Source organism: Rhinopithecus roxellana, chromosome 11 (genome assembly GCF_007565055.1).
Source record: "Rhinopithecus roxellana isolate Shanxi Qingling chromosome 11, ASM756505v1, whole genome shotgun sequence".
Classification (NCBI taxonomy): Eukaryota; Metazoa; Chordata; class Mammalia; order Primates; family Cercopithecidae; genus Rhinopithecus; species Rhinopithecus roxellana.
Window position 1 is genome coordinate 132,440,273 of NC_044559.1, and position 15,944 is coordinate 132,456,216.

Consider the following 15,944-nt stretch of genomic DNA (forward strand, 5'->3'; position numbering starts at 1 on the left):
AATGGTGATATAGTCAGATGTCCTAAAAAGGATGAACTAACTGCTCAGACTTGATTTCTTATTTCCTTGAAGATTAAGTTTCTAAATGAACCTACCATTGATAGTTATAAAATAAGGCACATATAAAGTTTACATTAACAGATCAGGTCGATATAGCCTAATAACAGAATATGAGTTATATAATTTGATCAGAGAGAATGAAAGAATACATCATTTCTGTGGGTGACATTAGGCTGTAAAATTTTTTATATTATATTAAAGGAGTAAACTTATCGATATAATACATGAGATTTAAATTTAAAAAGAATGCCTAATGACCAGCAGCTTGAGTTTAAATCACTTTAGGAACAGCAAACAAATATCATTATCTGACCAAAAATCAGTTGATAACCCAGATCCCATAACCCTAACAGTAATGTTTTACTTTGTGGTCTGGTGAGAGTACCACAAGCCCAAGGAGGCACCAAAAGTAAGTATTACTACAACTATTGGAAGGTATCGAATAAGTAAAACTGCAGCCATGGGAAAAAGTATACAAATAATTTTTTAAATGAATTAAAACTATGATATTATATTTTACAGTAGATTTAAGTATAGGTATAGGTTTCAAAGTAATCCTATTTAGGTTTATTTTGCTACTATTTAAAAAGTCTGAGGTGTTCAAAAGATCTTGCCATTAAAAAATTACTTTGGGCTGGGCGTGGTGGCTCACACCTGTAATCCCAGCACTTTGGAACGCTGAGGCAAGCAGATCACCTGAGGTCAGGAGTTCAAGACCAGCCTGGCCAACATGGTGAAACCCCATCTCTACTAACAATACAAAAATTAGCCGGGCATGGTGGTGGGTGCCTGTAATCCCAGCTACTCGGGAGGCTGAGGCAGGAGAATCGCTCGAACCTGTGAGGTGGAGGTTACAGTGAGCTGAGATTGTGCCATTGCACACTGCACTCCAGCCTCAGTGACAGAGCAAGATTCCGTCTCAAAAAAAGAAAAAAAAGGCTGGGTGCAGTGGCTCATGTCTGTAATCCCAGCACTTTGGGAGGCCGAGGCGGGTGGATCATGAGGTCAGGAGTTTTAGACCAGCCTGGCCAGTATGGTGAAACCCCGGGCGTGGTGGTGTGCACCTGCAGTCCCAGCTACTCGAGAGGCTGAGGCAGAAGAAATGCTGGAACCTGGGAGGTAGAGGTTGCAGTGAGCCAAGACTGTTCCAGCCTGGGTGACAGAGGGAGATTCCATCTCAAAAAGAAAAAAAAAAGTACTTTGAAGTTTAACTTCTTTAAAGATATTAAATTGTAATTAATATTACAGGTTATTAAAAAATCACTTTTTCAACATTTTTTCAAAAAAGTTTTAAAAAGTCTTTTTCTTAGACTTTGACATTTTTTAAAAACTATTCTATTTACACATTTATGCCAAGAAGGAAGTGTCCATATTTATAGATTTATGTAAATATATATAGATATAGAGACCTGAATAACAAGAATATCCTTAAGCACTATTATATGGTTTGAATATTTGTCCCCTCCAATATTCATGTTGAAGTTTAGTTCCTAATTTGGCAGTGTTGAGAGGTGGAGCCTTTAAGGGGTAATTGGATCTTGGGGGTTCTGTCCTCGTGAATGGTTTAATCCATGTAAGGATTATTGGATTATCGTGGAAGGGGAACTGGTAGCTTTATTAAAAAAAAAAAAAGAGAAACCTGAGTTGGCATATTAGCATGAACAGCCCCCTTGCCATGTGAGTCCCTGCACTGCCTTGGGACCCTGCAGCGAGTCCCACCAGCAAGAAAGTCCTCCCAGATCCTGCCCCTTGACCTTGGACTTCTCAGCCTTCAGAACTGTAAGAAATAACTTCCTTTTACTTATAAATTGCCCAGTTTCAGGTATTCTGTTATAAGCAACAGAAAACAGACTAATACACTCCAAGAAAGGTATAACTTTCTGAACAAAATTACATAATAAAATTTTAATATACACAGAGACTATGGACCATCTTACAGAATTTGCTATGCTTTACTAAATACCAATAAGCAGGAAGAAGTATTTTAATCCCTTAATACAACTGGTAGGATATAATACTTGCATATTAGGGCACATTGAAATACTTACATAATGGAATACTCACATAGTAGAATCTCTTTCTTGAGACAAGGTTGTTTCACATGAAGCGGAAACAGCAGAAGGGGATCTAGGATACAATCTATAACCTTCACTTGGAGTGATTATCTGCCTACCTAGAATCCTTCAAAATGAAGAAACACACACACAACTAAGCACTTTCACTGGCATACATACAAAATCTAGATATATTTTGAACACATTTGATGGCTCTACATAAAAAGTCCAGTATACAGTCTGATACTGATTAAGAATGAGAAGATGTGAATCCAGAGCCTTACTACAGGTATATCTCTTCCATAGAATGGAGATGGAAAAGATAAACCTATAGCCCGGTGTTAAAAAAAAAAAAAATCCAAGAAATCTAAGCAAACATCTCTAATCTGCCCTTCATGCTCTATAATAGTCCTCATTAAATCAGCCAAAATGGGATGAAGGCCCAGTCAAATTAGTGAAAACTATGAATTACATTCTTAAGAACATGAAGTTTTATAAATTTTGAGTATGTGCAATAAGTGGTACTATTGCAGTTTCTGAAGGAAGCTCTTGAACAGCTTATGTCTGGTTTCAAGTATACGTAAGAATTTAATTGTATACAACAGTGTACATTTTCTGACCATCCTGTTCAAAAGAAGGGCTTTTTGGTACCCAGATACCAGACCTCAGCTGCTCTTGTAGAAATAGTTTTACTTCATTAGGATCACACATATTGTTAGTTATGGAAACTCTAAGAAACTTCTACCAACTTAAGTTTTCTCTTAGCTGAGGCTTTATACCACATGGCCTTATTTACATTCATTAAAGTCATGCTCAGAAAGATTTTAGAATACAAGCTTTTTTTTAAAAAAATCTACTTTTTAAATTTTAGTATTATCCATGAATACAAGTCCACTGGAGGGCTTCAGTACCTGAGGTGAGGAAAGCTGGCTGTCCACTGTTGGCACTCTTCTTGTAGGCTCTTGGTATGCACACTCAACTTCTGCTCATACAAGAGTTCATCAATGGCTGTGAACATTGCCTGGACTTTTTCAGTGGCATTTTGATCGAGTTCCTAAAAGAAAATATTCCCCCCAAATATTTAGGTGAGCTTCACTCTCTGTTAAAAATTGTAAAGACTGAAATCATTTAAATGTTTTGTTTAAATGTTAAACAAAATTAAATTAAACAAAACATTGTTTTGTTTAAATGTTTAGTCTACTTGAAATACTGCTGAGTTTCCATGAAAGAAAAATTAAATTAGTGAGTTTTCAGATCTTGGAATTTTCAGATATCGTCTCCATTCATATTTAAAGAAAATTTAGATAAATGTCTGTTTTTTAGGCTGGTCCAAGTACAGTGGCGTTTACAGCTAATTGATCACAACCACTTACGGATTTCTTTGTTTCCTCTCCACTCCTACTGCTTCACTTGACTAGCCTTAAAAAAAAAAAAAAAAAAAAAAAAAAAAAAAGACCAGGCATGGTAGCTCAGGCCTGTAATCCCAGCACTCGGGGAGACCGAGATGGGTAGATTACTTGAGGCCAGGAGTTTAAGACCAGCTTGGCCAACATAGCGAAACCCCGTCTCTACTAAAAACACAAAAATTAGCCGGGCGTGGTGGTACACACCAGTAATCCCAGCTACTTGGGAGGCTAAGGCACACGAATCACTTGACCTGGGAGGTACAGGCTGTAGCAAGACAAGATTGTGCCACTGCACTCTAGCCTGGGTGATAGAGTGAGACTGTGTCTCAAAAAAAAAAAATTCTCTATATATTTTTATTTATTTATTTATTTTTGAGATGGAATCTTGCTCTGTCACTCAGGCTGGAGTGCAGTGGAGCGATCTCTGCTCACTGCAAGCTCTGCTTCCCAGGTTTACGCCATTCTCCTCCCTCAGCCTCCTGAGTAGCTGGGACTACAGGCACCCGCCACCATACCCGGCTAATTTTTTTTTTTTTTCATTTTTAGTAGAGACAGGATTTCACCATGTTAGCCAGATGGTCTCGATCTCCTGACCTCATGATCCGCCCGCCTCGGCCTCCCAAAGTGCTGGGATTATAGGCATGAGCCACCGCACCTGGCCTGGTTCTACCATTTTCAAGAAAAGGTAGACAGAAAATCCTGTGTATATTACTTTGTATACTGCATCTTTCACTTGGCAATTGACATGTTATGTCCTTGCCCTCTGTAGTCCACCCTTTAAGCATATTCAGGCCCTGGATTAAGAAAATGTGGCACATATACACCATGGAATATTATGCAGTCATAAAAAAGGATGAGTTCATGTCCTTTGTAGGGACATGGATGCAGCTGGAAAGCATCATTCTCAGCAAACTATCGCCAAGAACAGAAAACCAAATACCGCATGTTCTCACTCATAGGTGGGAATTGAACAATGAGATCACTTGGACACAGGAAGGGGAACATCACACACCGGGTCCTGTTTTGGGTGGGGGGAAGGGATAGCATTAGGAGATATACCTAATGTAAATGTCGAGTTAATGGGTGCAGCACACCAACATGGCACATGTATACATATGTAACAAACCTGCACGTTGTGCATATGTACCCTAGAACTTAAAGTATAATTAAAAAAAAAAAAAAAAGAAAAGAATAGTCAGGCCAGGCACAGTGGTTCACACCTGTAATCCCAGCACTTTGGGAGGCCAAGGTGGGTGGATCTCCTGAGGTCAGGAGTTCCAGACCAGCCTGGCCTACATGGTGAAATCCTGTCTCTACTAAAATACAAAAATTACAAAAATACAAAAAATACAAATAATTAGCTGGGCGTGATGGCAGGTGCCTGTAATCCTAGCTACTCGGGAGGCTGAGGCAGGAGAATCACCTGAACCTGGGAGGCGGAGGTTGCAGTGAGCCCAGATCGCACCATGGCACTCCAGCCTGGGCAACAAGAACAAAATTCCGTCTCAAAAAAAAAGCCGGGGGTGGGGGATGGCTCACGCCTGTAATCCCAGCAATTTGGGAGGCCGAGGCAGGCAGATCCTGAGGTCGGGAGTGCGAGACCAGCCTGACCAACATGGAGAAACCCTGCCTCTACTAAAAATACAAAATTAGCTGGGCATGATGGCACATGCCAGTAATCCCAGCTACTTGGGAGGCTGAGGCAGGAGAATCTCTTGAACCCGGGAGACGGAGGTTGCGGTGAGCCAAGATCGTGTCATTGCACTCCAGCCTGGGCGACAAGAGCCAAACTCCGTCTCAAAACAAACAAACAAACAAAAAAACCCAGAATAGTCAGAGGGCTGGGCATGGAGGTTCACACCTGTAATCTCAGCAACTCAGGAGGCTGAGTGGGGACGATCACTTGAGGCCAGAAGTTTGAGACCAGCCTGGGCAACATCACAAGACAGCCATCTCTAACAAAAATAAAAAATTAGCCAGGCATGGTGGTCTGTGCCTATAGTCCCAGCAACTCAGGAGGCTGAGGTGGGAGGATTACTTGAGCCCTGGAGTTCGAGGCTGCAGTAAGCCATGATTGTGCCACTGCATTCCAGCCTGGGTAACCAAGTGAGACCTCATCTCTAAAAAAAAAAAAAAAAAAAAGCAGTCAGAGGGATGGTTACAAAATGCAAATCTGATCATTTTTTCAGATTCCTTGCTTACCCTCTACTACATCTAAATTTACACATCCTTTTACATTCCAGTGTTCCAGTGGGAGAAAAATCATATCTTCTTTTAAAAGTATAAGATGAAAATAATGTATTTTCACCCTAAACATGAAAGTCAACCCCTACCCAATAAAAATTATATCTATCTATCTGGGAGTTTTTTTTTTAATTTGTCCAAAACTGGGGATGGTGGCCTACACCTGTAGTCCCAGTGAATCAATCAGGAAGCAGAGTTAGGAGGATTGCTTGAGCCCAAGAGTTTGAGGTTGTACTGGGCCACGGTGGCACTTGTGGCTAGCCATTGTGTTCCAATCTGGATCATATAGCAAGACCCCTCTCTAAAAAAATTGTCTTTCACCTGATAGGCTTTTCAAACATATCTTTCTTCAGGTCTTAAAAAAAAAAAAAGGCCAGGGGCGGTGGCTCAAGCCTGTAATCCCAGCACTTTGGGAGGCCGAGACGGGTGGATCACGAGGTCAGGAGATTGAGACCATCCTGGTCTACACGGTGAAACCCCCGTCTCTACTAAAAAATACAAAAAACTAGCCGGGCGAGATGGCGGGCGCCTGTAGTCCCAGCTACTCAGGAGGCTGAGGCAGGAGAATGGCGTAAACCCGGGAGGCGGAGCTTGCAGTGAGCCGACATCGCGCCACTGCACTCCAGCCTGGGCGACAGAGCGAGACTCCATCTCAAAAAAACAAAACAAAACAAAACAAAACAAAACAAAACAAAAACAGTGACTACTTCTTTGAATACTGCCTCTTTCTTATTCTCTAAAATTTCTGTCAGAAATATATTGTAGTTTCTTAATCCATCCTCCATGTCTCCTAACTACTCTTCAAATTCTGTCTTTAGTTCCCCGGTTCCAGGTGATTTTCTTAGTTCTAGCATTCAATTCGCTACTATCTGCTTCACTGGGTCCAGCTTACTTTATATATTGAGATATTTCAAATGCTATTCACTCTGAAGATGTTTAACTGGTTCTTCATATTTGCCTGTTAATATCTTTACCTGCTCTGTTTAAAAACCTCTAATAATTTAAATAGATGTTGTCTTGTCCTTTAACTCTTTGAGGACTTTAAAATTTTAATCAACTTTTCTGAGGAATAATTTACATTCAGCAAAACGCACATTTAAGGGTACAGCACAATGAGATTTGACAAAATATTCACCTAGTAACTACCATTCCTTTCCAGATATAAAACATTTCTCCTCACATTCCTTTGCAGCTGAAGTTTTCCAAAATGTTGAGTTATTTTTATCACTGTTAAGTTAGTTTTGTCTGGTCTAGAACTTCATATAATTGGGATTGTGCAGGATGCACTTTTTTGTGTTTGTCTTCCTTCAGGAGAATCTTTTTGAGGTTCATTCATGTTATTGCATGTATTAATTATTCATTACATTCTATTGCTGAAAAGTATTTTGTTTTAAGACTATGCTGCAATTTGTTTATTCATTCCCCTGTTAAAGGACATTTATGTTATTTTCAGTATTTGTTTATATTGTTTGTTATGAATAAAGCTGATATAAACATTCATGTACAAGTCTTTTTCTAGACATGTTTTCATTTTTCTTGGATAATACCTAGCAGTGAAATTGCTGTCACATAATAAATGTATGTTTAAAGAAATTACTAAACTATTTTATAGGATAGATATACAATTTAGCACTCCTATCAGAAATGTGTGAGCATTAAACCCGCTCCACATCCTTTCCAGTACTAGGTATTGTCAGTCTTTTTAATTTTAGCAATTTTTGTGAATGTGGAGTGGTCTATCTTCCCAGTTTTCTATTTGCATTTTGTCTATAATTCATCATATGGAGCATCTTTCTACATGCTACTTGGCCATTTATGTATTTTTCTTTCATGGAATGTCTTTTCAAGTCTTTTGCCCATTATTTCAGCTTTTATTTTTCCTTTTTATTTATCTATTTATTTATTATTTACTTTTTAGAGATGGGGGTCTCACTTTGTTGCTTAGGCTGGTCTCAAATGCTTGGGCTCAAATGATCTGCTGGTCTCAGCCTCTCAAAGTGTTGGGGTTACAGGCATGAGCCACTGTGCCTAGCCTTTTTTTTTTTTTCTTTTTAATATGCAGTTTTAAGAGCTCTTTATATACTTTGGATACCAGTCAGATATTGGAAATATTCTCTCCCAATCTGTGATCTGTCCTTTCATTTCTTTCTTTCTTTTTTTTTCCTCTGAGACGGAGTCTCTCTCTGTCACCCAGGCTGGAGTGCAGTGGTGTGATCTCGGCTCACTGCAACCTCCACCTCCCAGGTTCAAGCAATTCTCTGCCTCAGCCTCCAGAGTAGCTGGGATTATAGGTGCCCGCCACCACGCCTGGCTAATTTTTAGTATTTTTAGTAAAGACGGAGCTTCACCATCTTGGCCAGCCTGGTGTCCTTTCCATTTCTTAATGAGGTATGTGAAAGCAAAAAACATGTAAATTTTGAAGGAGTTAAATTTATCCATTTTCATAGCTTATGCTTTTGGTGTGTCCTATTTATGAACTTGTTGCCTAATCCAAGGTCTTGATTTGTTTATACATTTTCTTCTAAACAATTTATAGTTTTTGCTCTTATATTTAAGTTTATAATTCATTTTGAGTAAAATTTTTACATGATGTGAATTCATCTTTTGCACATGGATATCCAATTGTCCCAGCAACATTTGTTAGGAAAAAAAAAATCCTTTCTCTATTGAATTGCCTTTGTACCTTTGTCAAAAATCAATGGATCCTAAATGTAAGAGTTTATTTCTGAACTCTCAATTCTGTTCTATTGACTATATGACCATATTTTTGTCAGTACCACACTGATGTTGTTGTTGTTGTTGTTTTGAGACGGAGTCTTGCTCTATTGCCTAGGCTGGAGGGCAGTGGCACAATCCTGGCTCACTGCAACCTCTGCCTCCTGGGTTCAAGTGATTCTCCTGCCTCAGCCTCCAGAGTAGCTGGGACTACAGGCCTGCACCACCGTGCCCAGCTAATTTTTGTGTTTTTAATAGAGTCAGGGTTTCACCATGTTGGCTAGGCTGGTCTCGAACTCCTGACCTCAGGTGATCCACCCGCCTTGGCTTCCCAAAGTGCTGGGATTACAGGCGTGAGCTACCACGCCCTGCCCACACTCTTTTGACTAATGTTTTGATACTACGTTTTGAGATGTGGTAGTATATGTCCTCTAATTTTCTATTTCTGTTTCAATTTTTTTTTTTTTTTTTACTAATCTGGATCCTTTACAATTTCATATACATTTTAGGATTAGCTTATCAATTTCTATAACAATGTCTCCTAGGATTTTGATAGAGAGTGCACTGATATATAGATTAATTTGGGGAGAAATGCCATATTATTATTTTGTCTTCCAAGTCTCTTCATTTATTTAGATTTTCTTTAATTTCTCTCAGCAATGTTTTGAAATTTCCAATGTACAAGTCTTGTGTTGCTTTTATTAAATTAATTGCTAAGAACTGTTTTTATTCTATTGTGATTTTTAAATTTTCATTTTTGGATTGTTCACTGCCAATGTGTAGAAATACAAATTTTTAAATTTAGATATAATTCACACACCATGAAATTCACCCTTTTAAATTGTCAAATTCAGTGTTTTTAGTATATTCACAGTTGTGCAACTATCACCAATATCTTAATTCTAGAATATTTTATCACCCTCAAAAGAAACTGTTTCCATTAGCAGTCATTCCCCATTCCTCTCTCTGCCCAGTCCCTGGCACCAATAATCTACTTTCTGTCTCTATGGAATTGCTCTTCTGGGCAATTCATATAAATGGAATCAAACAAGATGTGATGTGTCATGTCTGGCTTCTTTCACTTAGCATGTTTTGAAGGTTCATCCAAGTTGTAACATATATCAGAACTTCTTTCATTTTTCTGGCTGAAAAATACCGCATTGTATGAAAACCATATTTTTGTAAATTGCTCTTGCATACTGTGACCTAACTGAACTCATTTATTAGTTCTACTAGATTTGGGGGGTGGTAATGGAGGGAATGTAAATTTTCTGGATTTTTTTATATCATGACATCTGTGAATAAAGACATTTTTATTTCCTCCTCTTCAATTTGAATGCCTCTTTGTCTTGCACTGGCTAGAACCTCCAATACAATGCTGAATAGAAGTGGCAAGAGTGGACATCCTTACCTTGTTCTAAATCTTAAGGGGAAAGTTCAGTCTTTTCCTGTTACATATAATAACGTTAGTTCTAAGTTTTTTGTAGATGCCCAGCCTTTCAGGTTGATTAAATTCTCTTTTATTTCTTGTATGTTGAGTGTTTTTTTAAATTATGAATGGGTGTTAGATTTTGTCAAATTTTTTTTTATGTTACTATTAAGATGATGATGTCATTTTATTCTATTAATATAATGTATTAAATTAGTTGTTTTTTTTTTTCAACATCTGTCTACCCAGATGAAGAGTTGTTTTTCTAATGTTGAACCAGTTGTGCATTCCTGGGATAAATCCTATTTACCCACTTGGTCAGGGTAAATAACCCTTTTATGTGATTGGATTTGGTTTGCTAATAAAGTTTTTGTGTCTAATTTCAAGAGGCATCTGGTTTGTAATTTTCTTGTGATGACGGACTTTGGTATCAAGGTCATACTGGCTTCATAGAATGAATTAGGTAGGAACTGTTCTTTCTTTCCTGAAAGAGTTTGTGAGGGATTGGTATTATTTCTTCTTAAATATTTAAGTGTATATAGAAATAAATTGATTTTTACATATTGACTTTGGACCTTGTGGCCTTGTTAAATTCATATATCAGTTCTAATTTTTTTTCTTTTTTTCTTTCTATTCCTTAGAATCTCTTATATAAAGAATTCTTTTCTTGTCTTTGTCTGGTTTTGGTATCAGGGTAATACTGGTCTCATAGAATGAATTGGAAAATGTTCCTTGATTTTCTGCGTCTGTGAAATATTGTTATTATTTCTTTAAATATTTGATAGCGTTTACTAGAATTTAAATATTTGATAGAATTTACTAGCCCATCTGTGCCTGGATTTCTTTGTGGGAAGATTTTTTGTTTGTTTGTTTGTTGAGACAGACTCACTCTGTTGCCCAGTGTAGTGCAGTGGTGTGACCATGGCTCACTGCAGCCTTGACCTCCCAGGCTCAAGCGATTCTCCCACCTCAGCCTCGCAAGTAGCTGGGACTAAAGGCACGTGCCACCATACCTGGCTAATTTTTTTAGTTTTTGTAGAGATGGGGGTCTCACTATATTGCTCAGGCTGGTCTTGAACTCCTGGATTCAAGTGATCCTCCCTCCTTGCCTCCCAAAGTGCTGAGATTACAGGCATGAGCCACTGTGATCAGTCGAAAGATTTTTAATTATTAATTTAGTTTATTTAAATAGAAATTACAGAGATAGAAATAACCCAATTATATTGGTATGGCTCTATCTAAATTTTTAATTTCTGTTTAAGTCAATTTGTTAATTTATGTCTTTCCTGGGATTTGTCCGTTACATCTAAGTTATCTAATTTGTTAGCATTAAGTTGTTTACTGAATTCTCTTAGTACTTTCTGTAGGGTTGAGTTATGCCCTCTCTTTCATTCCTGATCATGTCAATCTCTCTTCTTTCTTGATCAAACCAACTAAAGATTTGTCAATTTACTGACTTCTTTCTAAAGAAACAACTTTTGACTTTATTTTCTCTATTTTTTGTTTTATTAATTTTGATCTTATCTGTATTATTTCCTTCTTTCTGCTTTGCTTTGGATTTAGTTTGTTCTTCTTTAGTTTGTTAAGGTGGAAACTTCTATTATTGAGACCTCCCTGCTTTTCTGTAGGCATTTAAAGCTATTCATTTCCTCCTAGCTGCATCCCATAAATTTTGATATTTTGCTTTTCCCTTTTCATTCAGTTCAAAATACTTTCTAATTTCCCTTACAGATTTCTTTTTCAACCCATGTTATTTAGAAGAGTGATGTTTAATTGCCACATATTTGAGGATATCCCAAATGTATGTTGTTGATTTATAATTTAATTCCAAGGTGGTTGGAGAACATACCTTGTATAATTTACATCTTTTTATAGTTAAAAAAACCTGTTTTATGTGTGCTTGAAGAGTATCTATACTGCTGTCACTGGGTGGGATGTGAGTTAGGTCAGGTTGGTTGATAGTATTGTTCAGGTATTTAATATCCTTGCTGATTTTTTGTCTAGGTGGTCTACAAGTATTGAGAGTGGGGTATTAAAGTTTCCAGCTATAATTGCTACAGTGTTTCTCCTTTCCATTCAGTCATTTTTTTGCTTCAGGAACTTTAAGACTTGGCTATTAGATGTTACATTTATAACTGCTATATTTTCCTGATGAATTGACCCTTTTATCATTATAAAATGTCCCTCTTTGTTTCTAATAGTATTTTTTCTTTTAAAGTTTATTTTGTCTTAGTTCAAATTCAAGCAGTTTTTGCATCTGCTTTTAATTTCTGGATGCCCTCTTGCTTCCCTGCACTTGCAAGCTGACTCACGGTCAGCTAGGGATGTGTAGATAGCTTGGTCAGTCCTGCATGGATGTGTGGAAAGCTTATCAAGGCCTCCTGTGACTGTCTTATTTCCCAGATATCCTTAATAAATTCCTGGATAGTTTGCCAATCCATTGTTTGTCCCAGCCAGGACTAAAACCTCAAGCTATCTGAGCAACTGTTCTTCCCACCAAGTTTACTACTGTTACTTACATGCTGTTGGGCATAGGGTCTCTCCAGGTTCACTCCAAACCTACTGAGCCTTCTCCAACAGTGAAGCTGCTAGTTTTCACAGCTTGTCCCTCTGTAGTTGAATAGACTCTCACTGTTCTTAACCCAAAGTTCTACTGATTTTCATGAATAATTGCTTCTTTATTTATTATATGCTTTTTGTCAATTTGCAAACCCTTTAAATAGTTGCACCTTACCATTTTATCCAGTTTCATTGTTGCTTTTGGGGAGGAGTATTTGCCAAGCTACTTACTCTGATACTAAAAGTCCCACTTCATAATTTTCTGTTATTACATTGTCTTTCTCAGGTTTTAGCATCAAGACTCTGCTGACCTCATTATAAACTAAATTGAGAAGTATTCCTTATACATTTTGGAAAAAAGTTTGCATCATTGTTATTTCTTCCACAAATGGATGAGAGAATTCACTTGGGCCTAGAGCTTTCTCTGTGTAAAAATTGTTTCATTTAATTTCTTGAATAATTTTACAATAACCCGCAAATGTAATAACCTTATAAAAGTATAATTCCACTTATAGTCATCCATTATTTGAGCTATATTTACTTTTACAAGTATAAACTCCCTCTTTATACATTTTAGACACATTTCAGACACACACTTTATATATCACACATATATGAAATACAAGCATATATTTTGCTTTAATCAGTCAGTTGTCCTTTAAAGAAATCAGACAAAAAATATAGATTTTTATATTCACCCGTTAATTAATTTCTGGTTCTCTTCTCTTCCTCTGCCCTGAACTCTGGTCTCTGCTCCTCAGCACAGTGGGACCACCATTGCTTTGCTTGGACTCTAGTTCACTTTTACACAGTCAGAAAATTGTCCCCAGGCAGGGAGCTAGAGACAATAGATAGGTATCTGTACAGGAGGAAGGCCTGGTGTGCGATAGGAGCCCAAGAGAGGTAAGAGAGTGCCTAAGCAGTTTTTATGACCTTAAGCAGCATGAGAGGAGTGTTTCAGTTACTCTGGCAGTGTAACAAATTACTGCAAAACTTAACAGCTTAAAACAACAATAATCATGTATTATCTCTCTGGATATATATGGGTCAGAAATTTATATAGATCACAGCAGGAATGGCTTATCTCTGCTCCACAATATCTGAGGCCTTAGTCAGAAGACTCAAAGGCTGGGAGCTGAAAACATCTTAATGCTCATTTACTCACATGTCTGGCAGCTGATGCTGGCTCTCAACTGGGGCTTTAATTCCTCTCTACATGAGCCTTTTCATGTGGTCTGAACTTCCTTGCAATATGATGGCTGGATTCTGAGGTTCACCATTCAGAAGAGAGAGATGGAAAGAGCCAGCCAGAAGCTGTGTTGCTTTCTAACCTAGAAAGTCATGCAGCAAGGCTAGGTGCAGTGGCTCACCCCTGTAATCCCAACACTTTGGGAGGCTAAGGTGGGTGGATCACTTGAGGTCAGGAGTTTGAGACGAGCCTGGCCAACAAGGCAAAATCCCGTCTCTACTAAAAATACAAGAATTAACCAGGCACGGTGGTGCAAAACTGTAATCCCAGCTACTCAGGAGGCTGAGGCAGGAGAATCACTTGAACCTAGGAGGCAGAGGTTGCAGTGAGCCGAGATTGTGCCATTGCACTCCAGCCTGGGCTACAAGAGCTAAACTCCATTTAAAAAAAAAAAAAAAAAAAAAAAAAAAAAGACACAGACTGGGGAAACAGATGAAAAAACAAGACCCATTGATCTGTTGCTTACAAGAAACAGAGTTCACCTATAAAGACACACACAGACTGAAAATAAAGGGATGGAAAAAGATATTCTATGCTCATGGAAACCAAAAAAGAGCACAAGTAGCTATACTTGTATCAGACAAAATCAATTTCAAGACAGAAACTATAAGAAGAGATAAAGAAGGTCACTATATAATGATAAAGGGAGATCAATTCAGCAAGAAGATATAACAATTTTAAATATATATGAACCCAACACTGGAGCACCCAGATATATAAAGGAAATATTATGAGAGCTAAAGAGAGAGATAGGTACCAATACAATAAGAGTTGGAGACTTCAACACCCCACTTTCAGCATTGCACAGATTTTCCAGACAAAATCAACAAAGAAACATCATACTTGGCCGGGCGTGGTGGCTCACACCTGTAATCCCAGCACTTTGGGAGGCCGAGGCGGGCGGATCACGAGGTCAGGAGATCAAGACCATCCTGGCAAACACAGTGAAACCCCATCTCTACTAAAAAGTACAAAAAAATTAGCTGGGCGTGGTGGCAGGCACCTGTAGTCCCAGCTTCTTGGGAGGCTGAGGCAGGAGAATGGCGTGAACCTGGGAGGCGGCAGAGCTTGCAGTGAGTGGAGATCGCACCACTGCACTCCAGCCTGGGTGACAGAGCTAGACTCCATCTCAAAAAAAAAAAAAAAAAAAAGAAACATCATACTTAATCTGCACTATAGGCCAAATGGATCTAACATATTTACAGAACATTTCGTCTAACAGCTGCAGAATACACATTCTTTTCCTCAGCACATGGATCATTCTCAAGGATGGACCACATGTTAGGTCACGACACAAATCTTAAGACCAAAAAAACTGAAATAATATCAAGTATCTTCTCTGCCCACAATAGAACAAAACTAGAAATTAATAACAAGAGGAATTTTGAAAACTTATAAACACATGGAAATTACACAAGATCCTCCTGAATGACCAGTGGGTCAATGAAGAAATTAAGGCGACTGAAAAATTTTTTGAAACAAAAGAGAAACACAACATATCCAAACCTATAGGAAACAGCAAAAGCAATACTAGGAGGGAAATTTATAGCTGTAAGTGCCTACATCAAAAAAGAGAAAAAACTTCAAATGAAAAATCTAACAATACATCTTAAAGAACTAGAAAAGCAGCTGGGTGTGGTGGCTCACGCCTGTAATCCCAGCACTTTGGGAGGCCAAGACAGGAGGATCATGAGGTCAGGAGATCGAGACCATCCTGGCTAACACAGTAAAACCCCATCTCTTCTAAAAAAAACACAAAAAATTAGCTGGGCATGGTAGCGGGCGCCTGTAGTCTCACCTACTTGGGAGGCTGAGGCAGGAGAATGAATGAACCCAGGAGGTAGAGCTTGCAGTGAGTCGAAATCGCGCCACTGCACTCTAGCCTGGGTGACAATGCGAGACTCCATCTCAAAAAAAAAAAAAAAGAACTAGAAAAGCAAGAGCAAACCAAACTCAAAATAAATAATAAAGATCAGGGTAGGAATTAATGAAATTTATGATTACCAGAGGCTGGGAAGGGTAGTGGGGGGTGAGGATTGGGGAGATGGGGTGGTTATTGGGTACAAAAATAATAGAATGAATAAGACCTACTATTTAATAGCACAAAGGGTGACTATAGTCAATAATAACTTAATTGTACATTTAAAAATAACTAAAAGAGTGCAATTGGATTGTTTGTAATTCAAAGGATAAATGCCTGAAGTGATGGATTTTGTTTTAAGCCATGA

At 38.2% G+C, this 15,944-nt stretch overlaps 1 protein-coding gene across 3 annotated transcripts in view; it reads right to left on the reverse strand.

The window, feature by feature from the left end:
• Positions 1–15,944, reverse strand: part of FAM149B1 (family with sequence similarity 149 member B1) — an 82,188-nt gene that overhangs the window by 52,760 nt on the left and 13,484 nt on the right. For all 3 annotated transcript variants that reach the window (XR_004060045.1, XM_010373088.2, XM_030940761.1), the window contains 2 exons: positions 3,026–3,168; positions 2,125–2,241 (listed from right to left, as the gene is read on the reverse strand). Coding sequence is in view for 2 of the 3 variants with exons in the window: in XM_010373088.2 (XP_010371390.1) it covers positions 2,125–2,241; positions 3,026–3,168 (260 nt within the window). In the remaining variant the exon portion in view is untranslated. The remainder of the gene's footprint in view (positions 1–2,124; positions 2,242–3,025; positions 3,169–15,944) is intronic.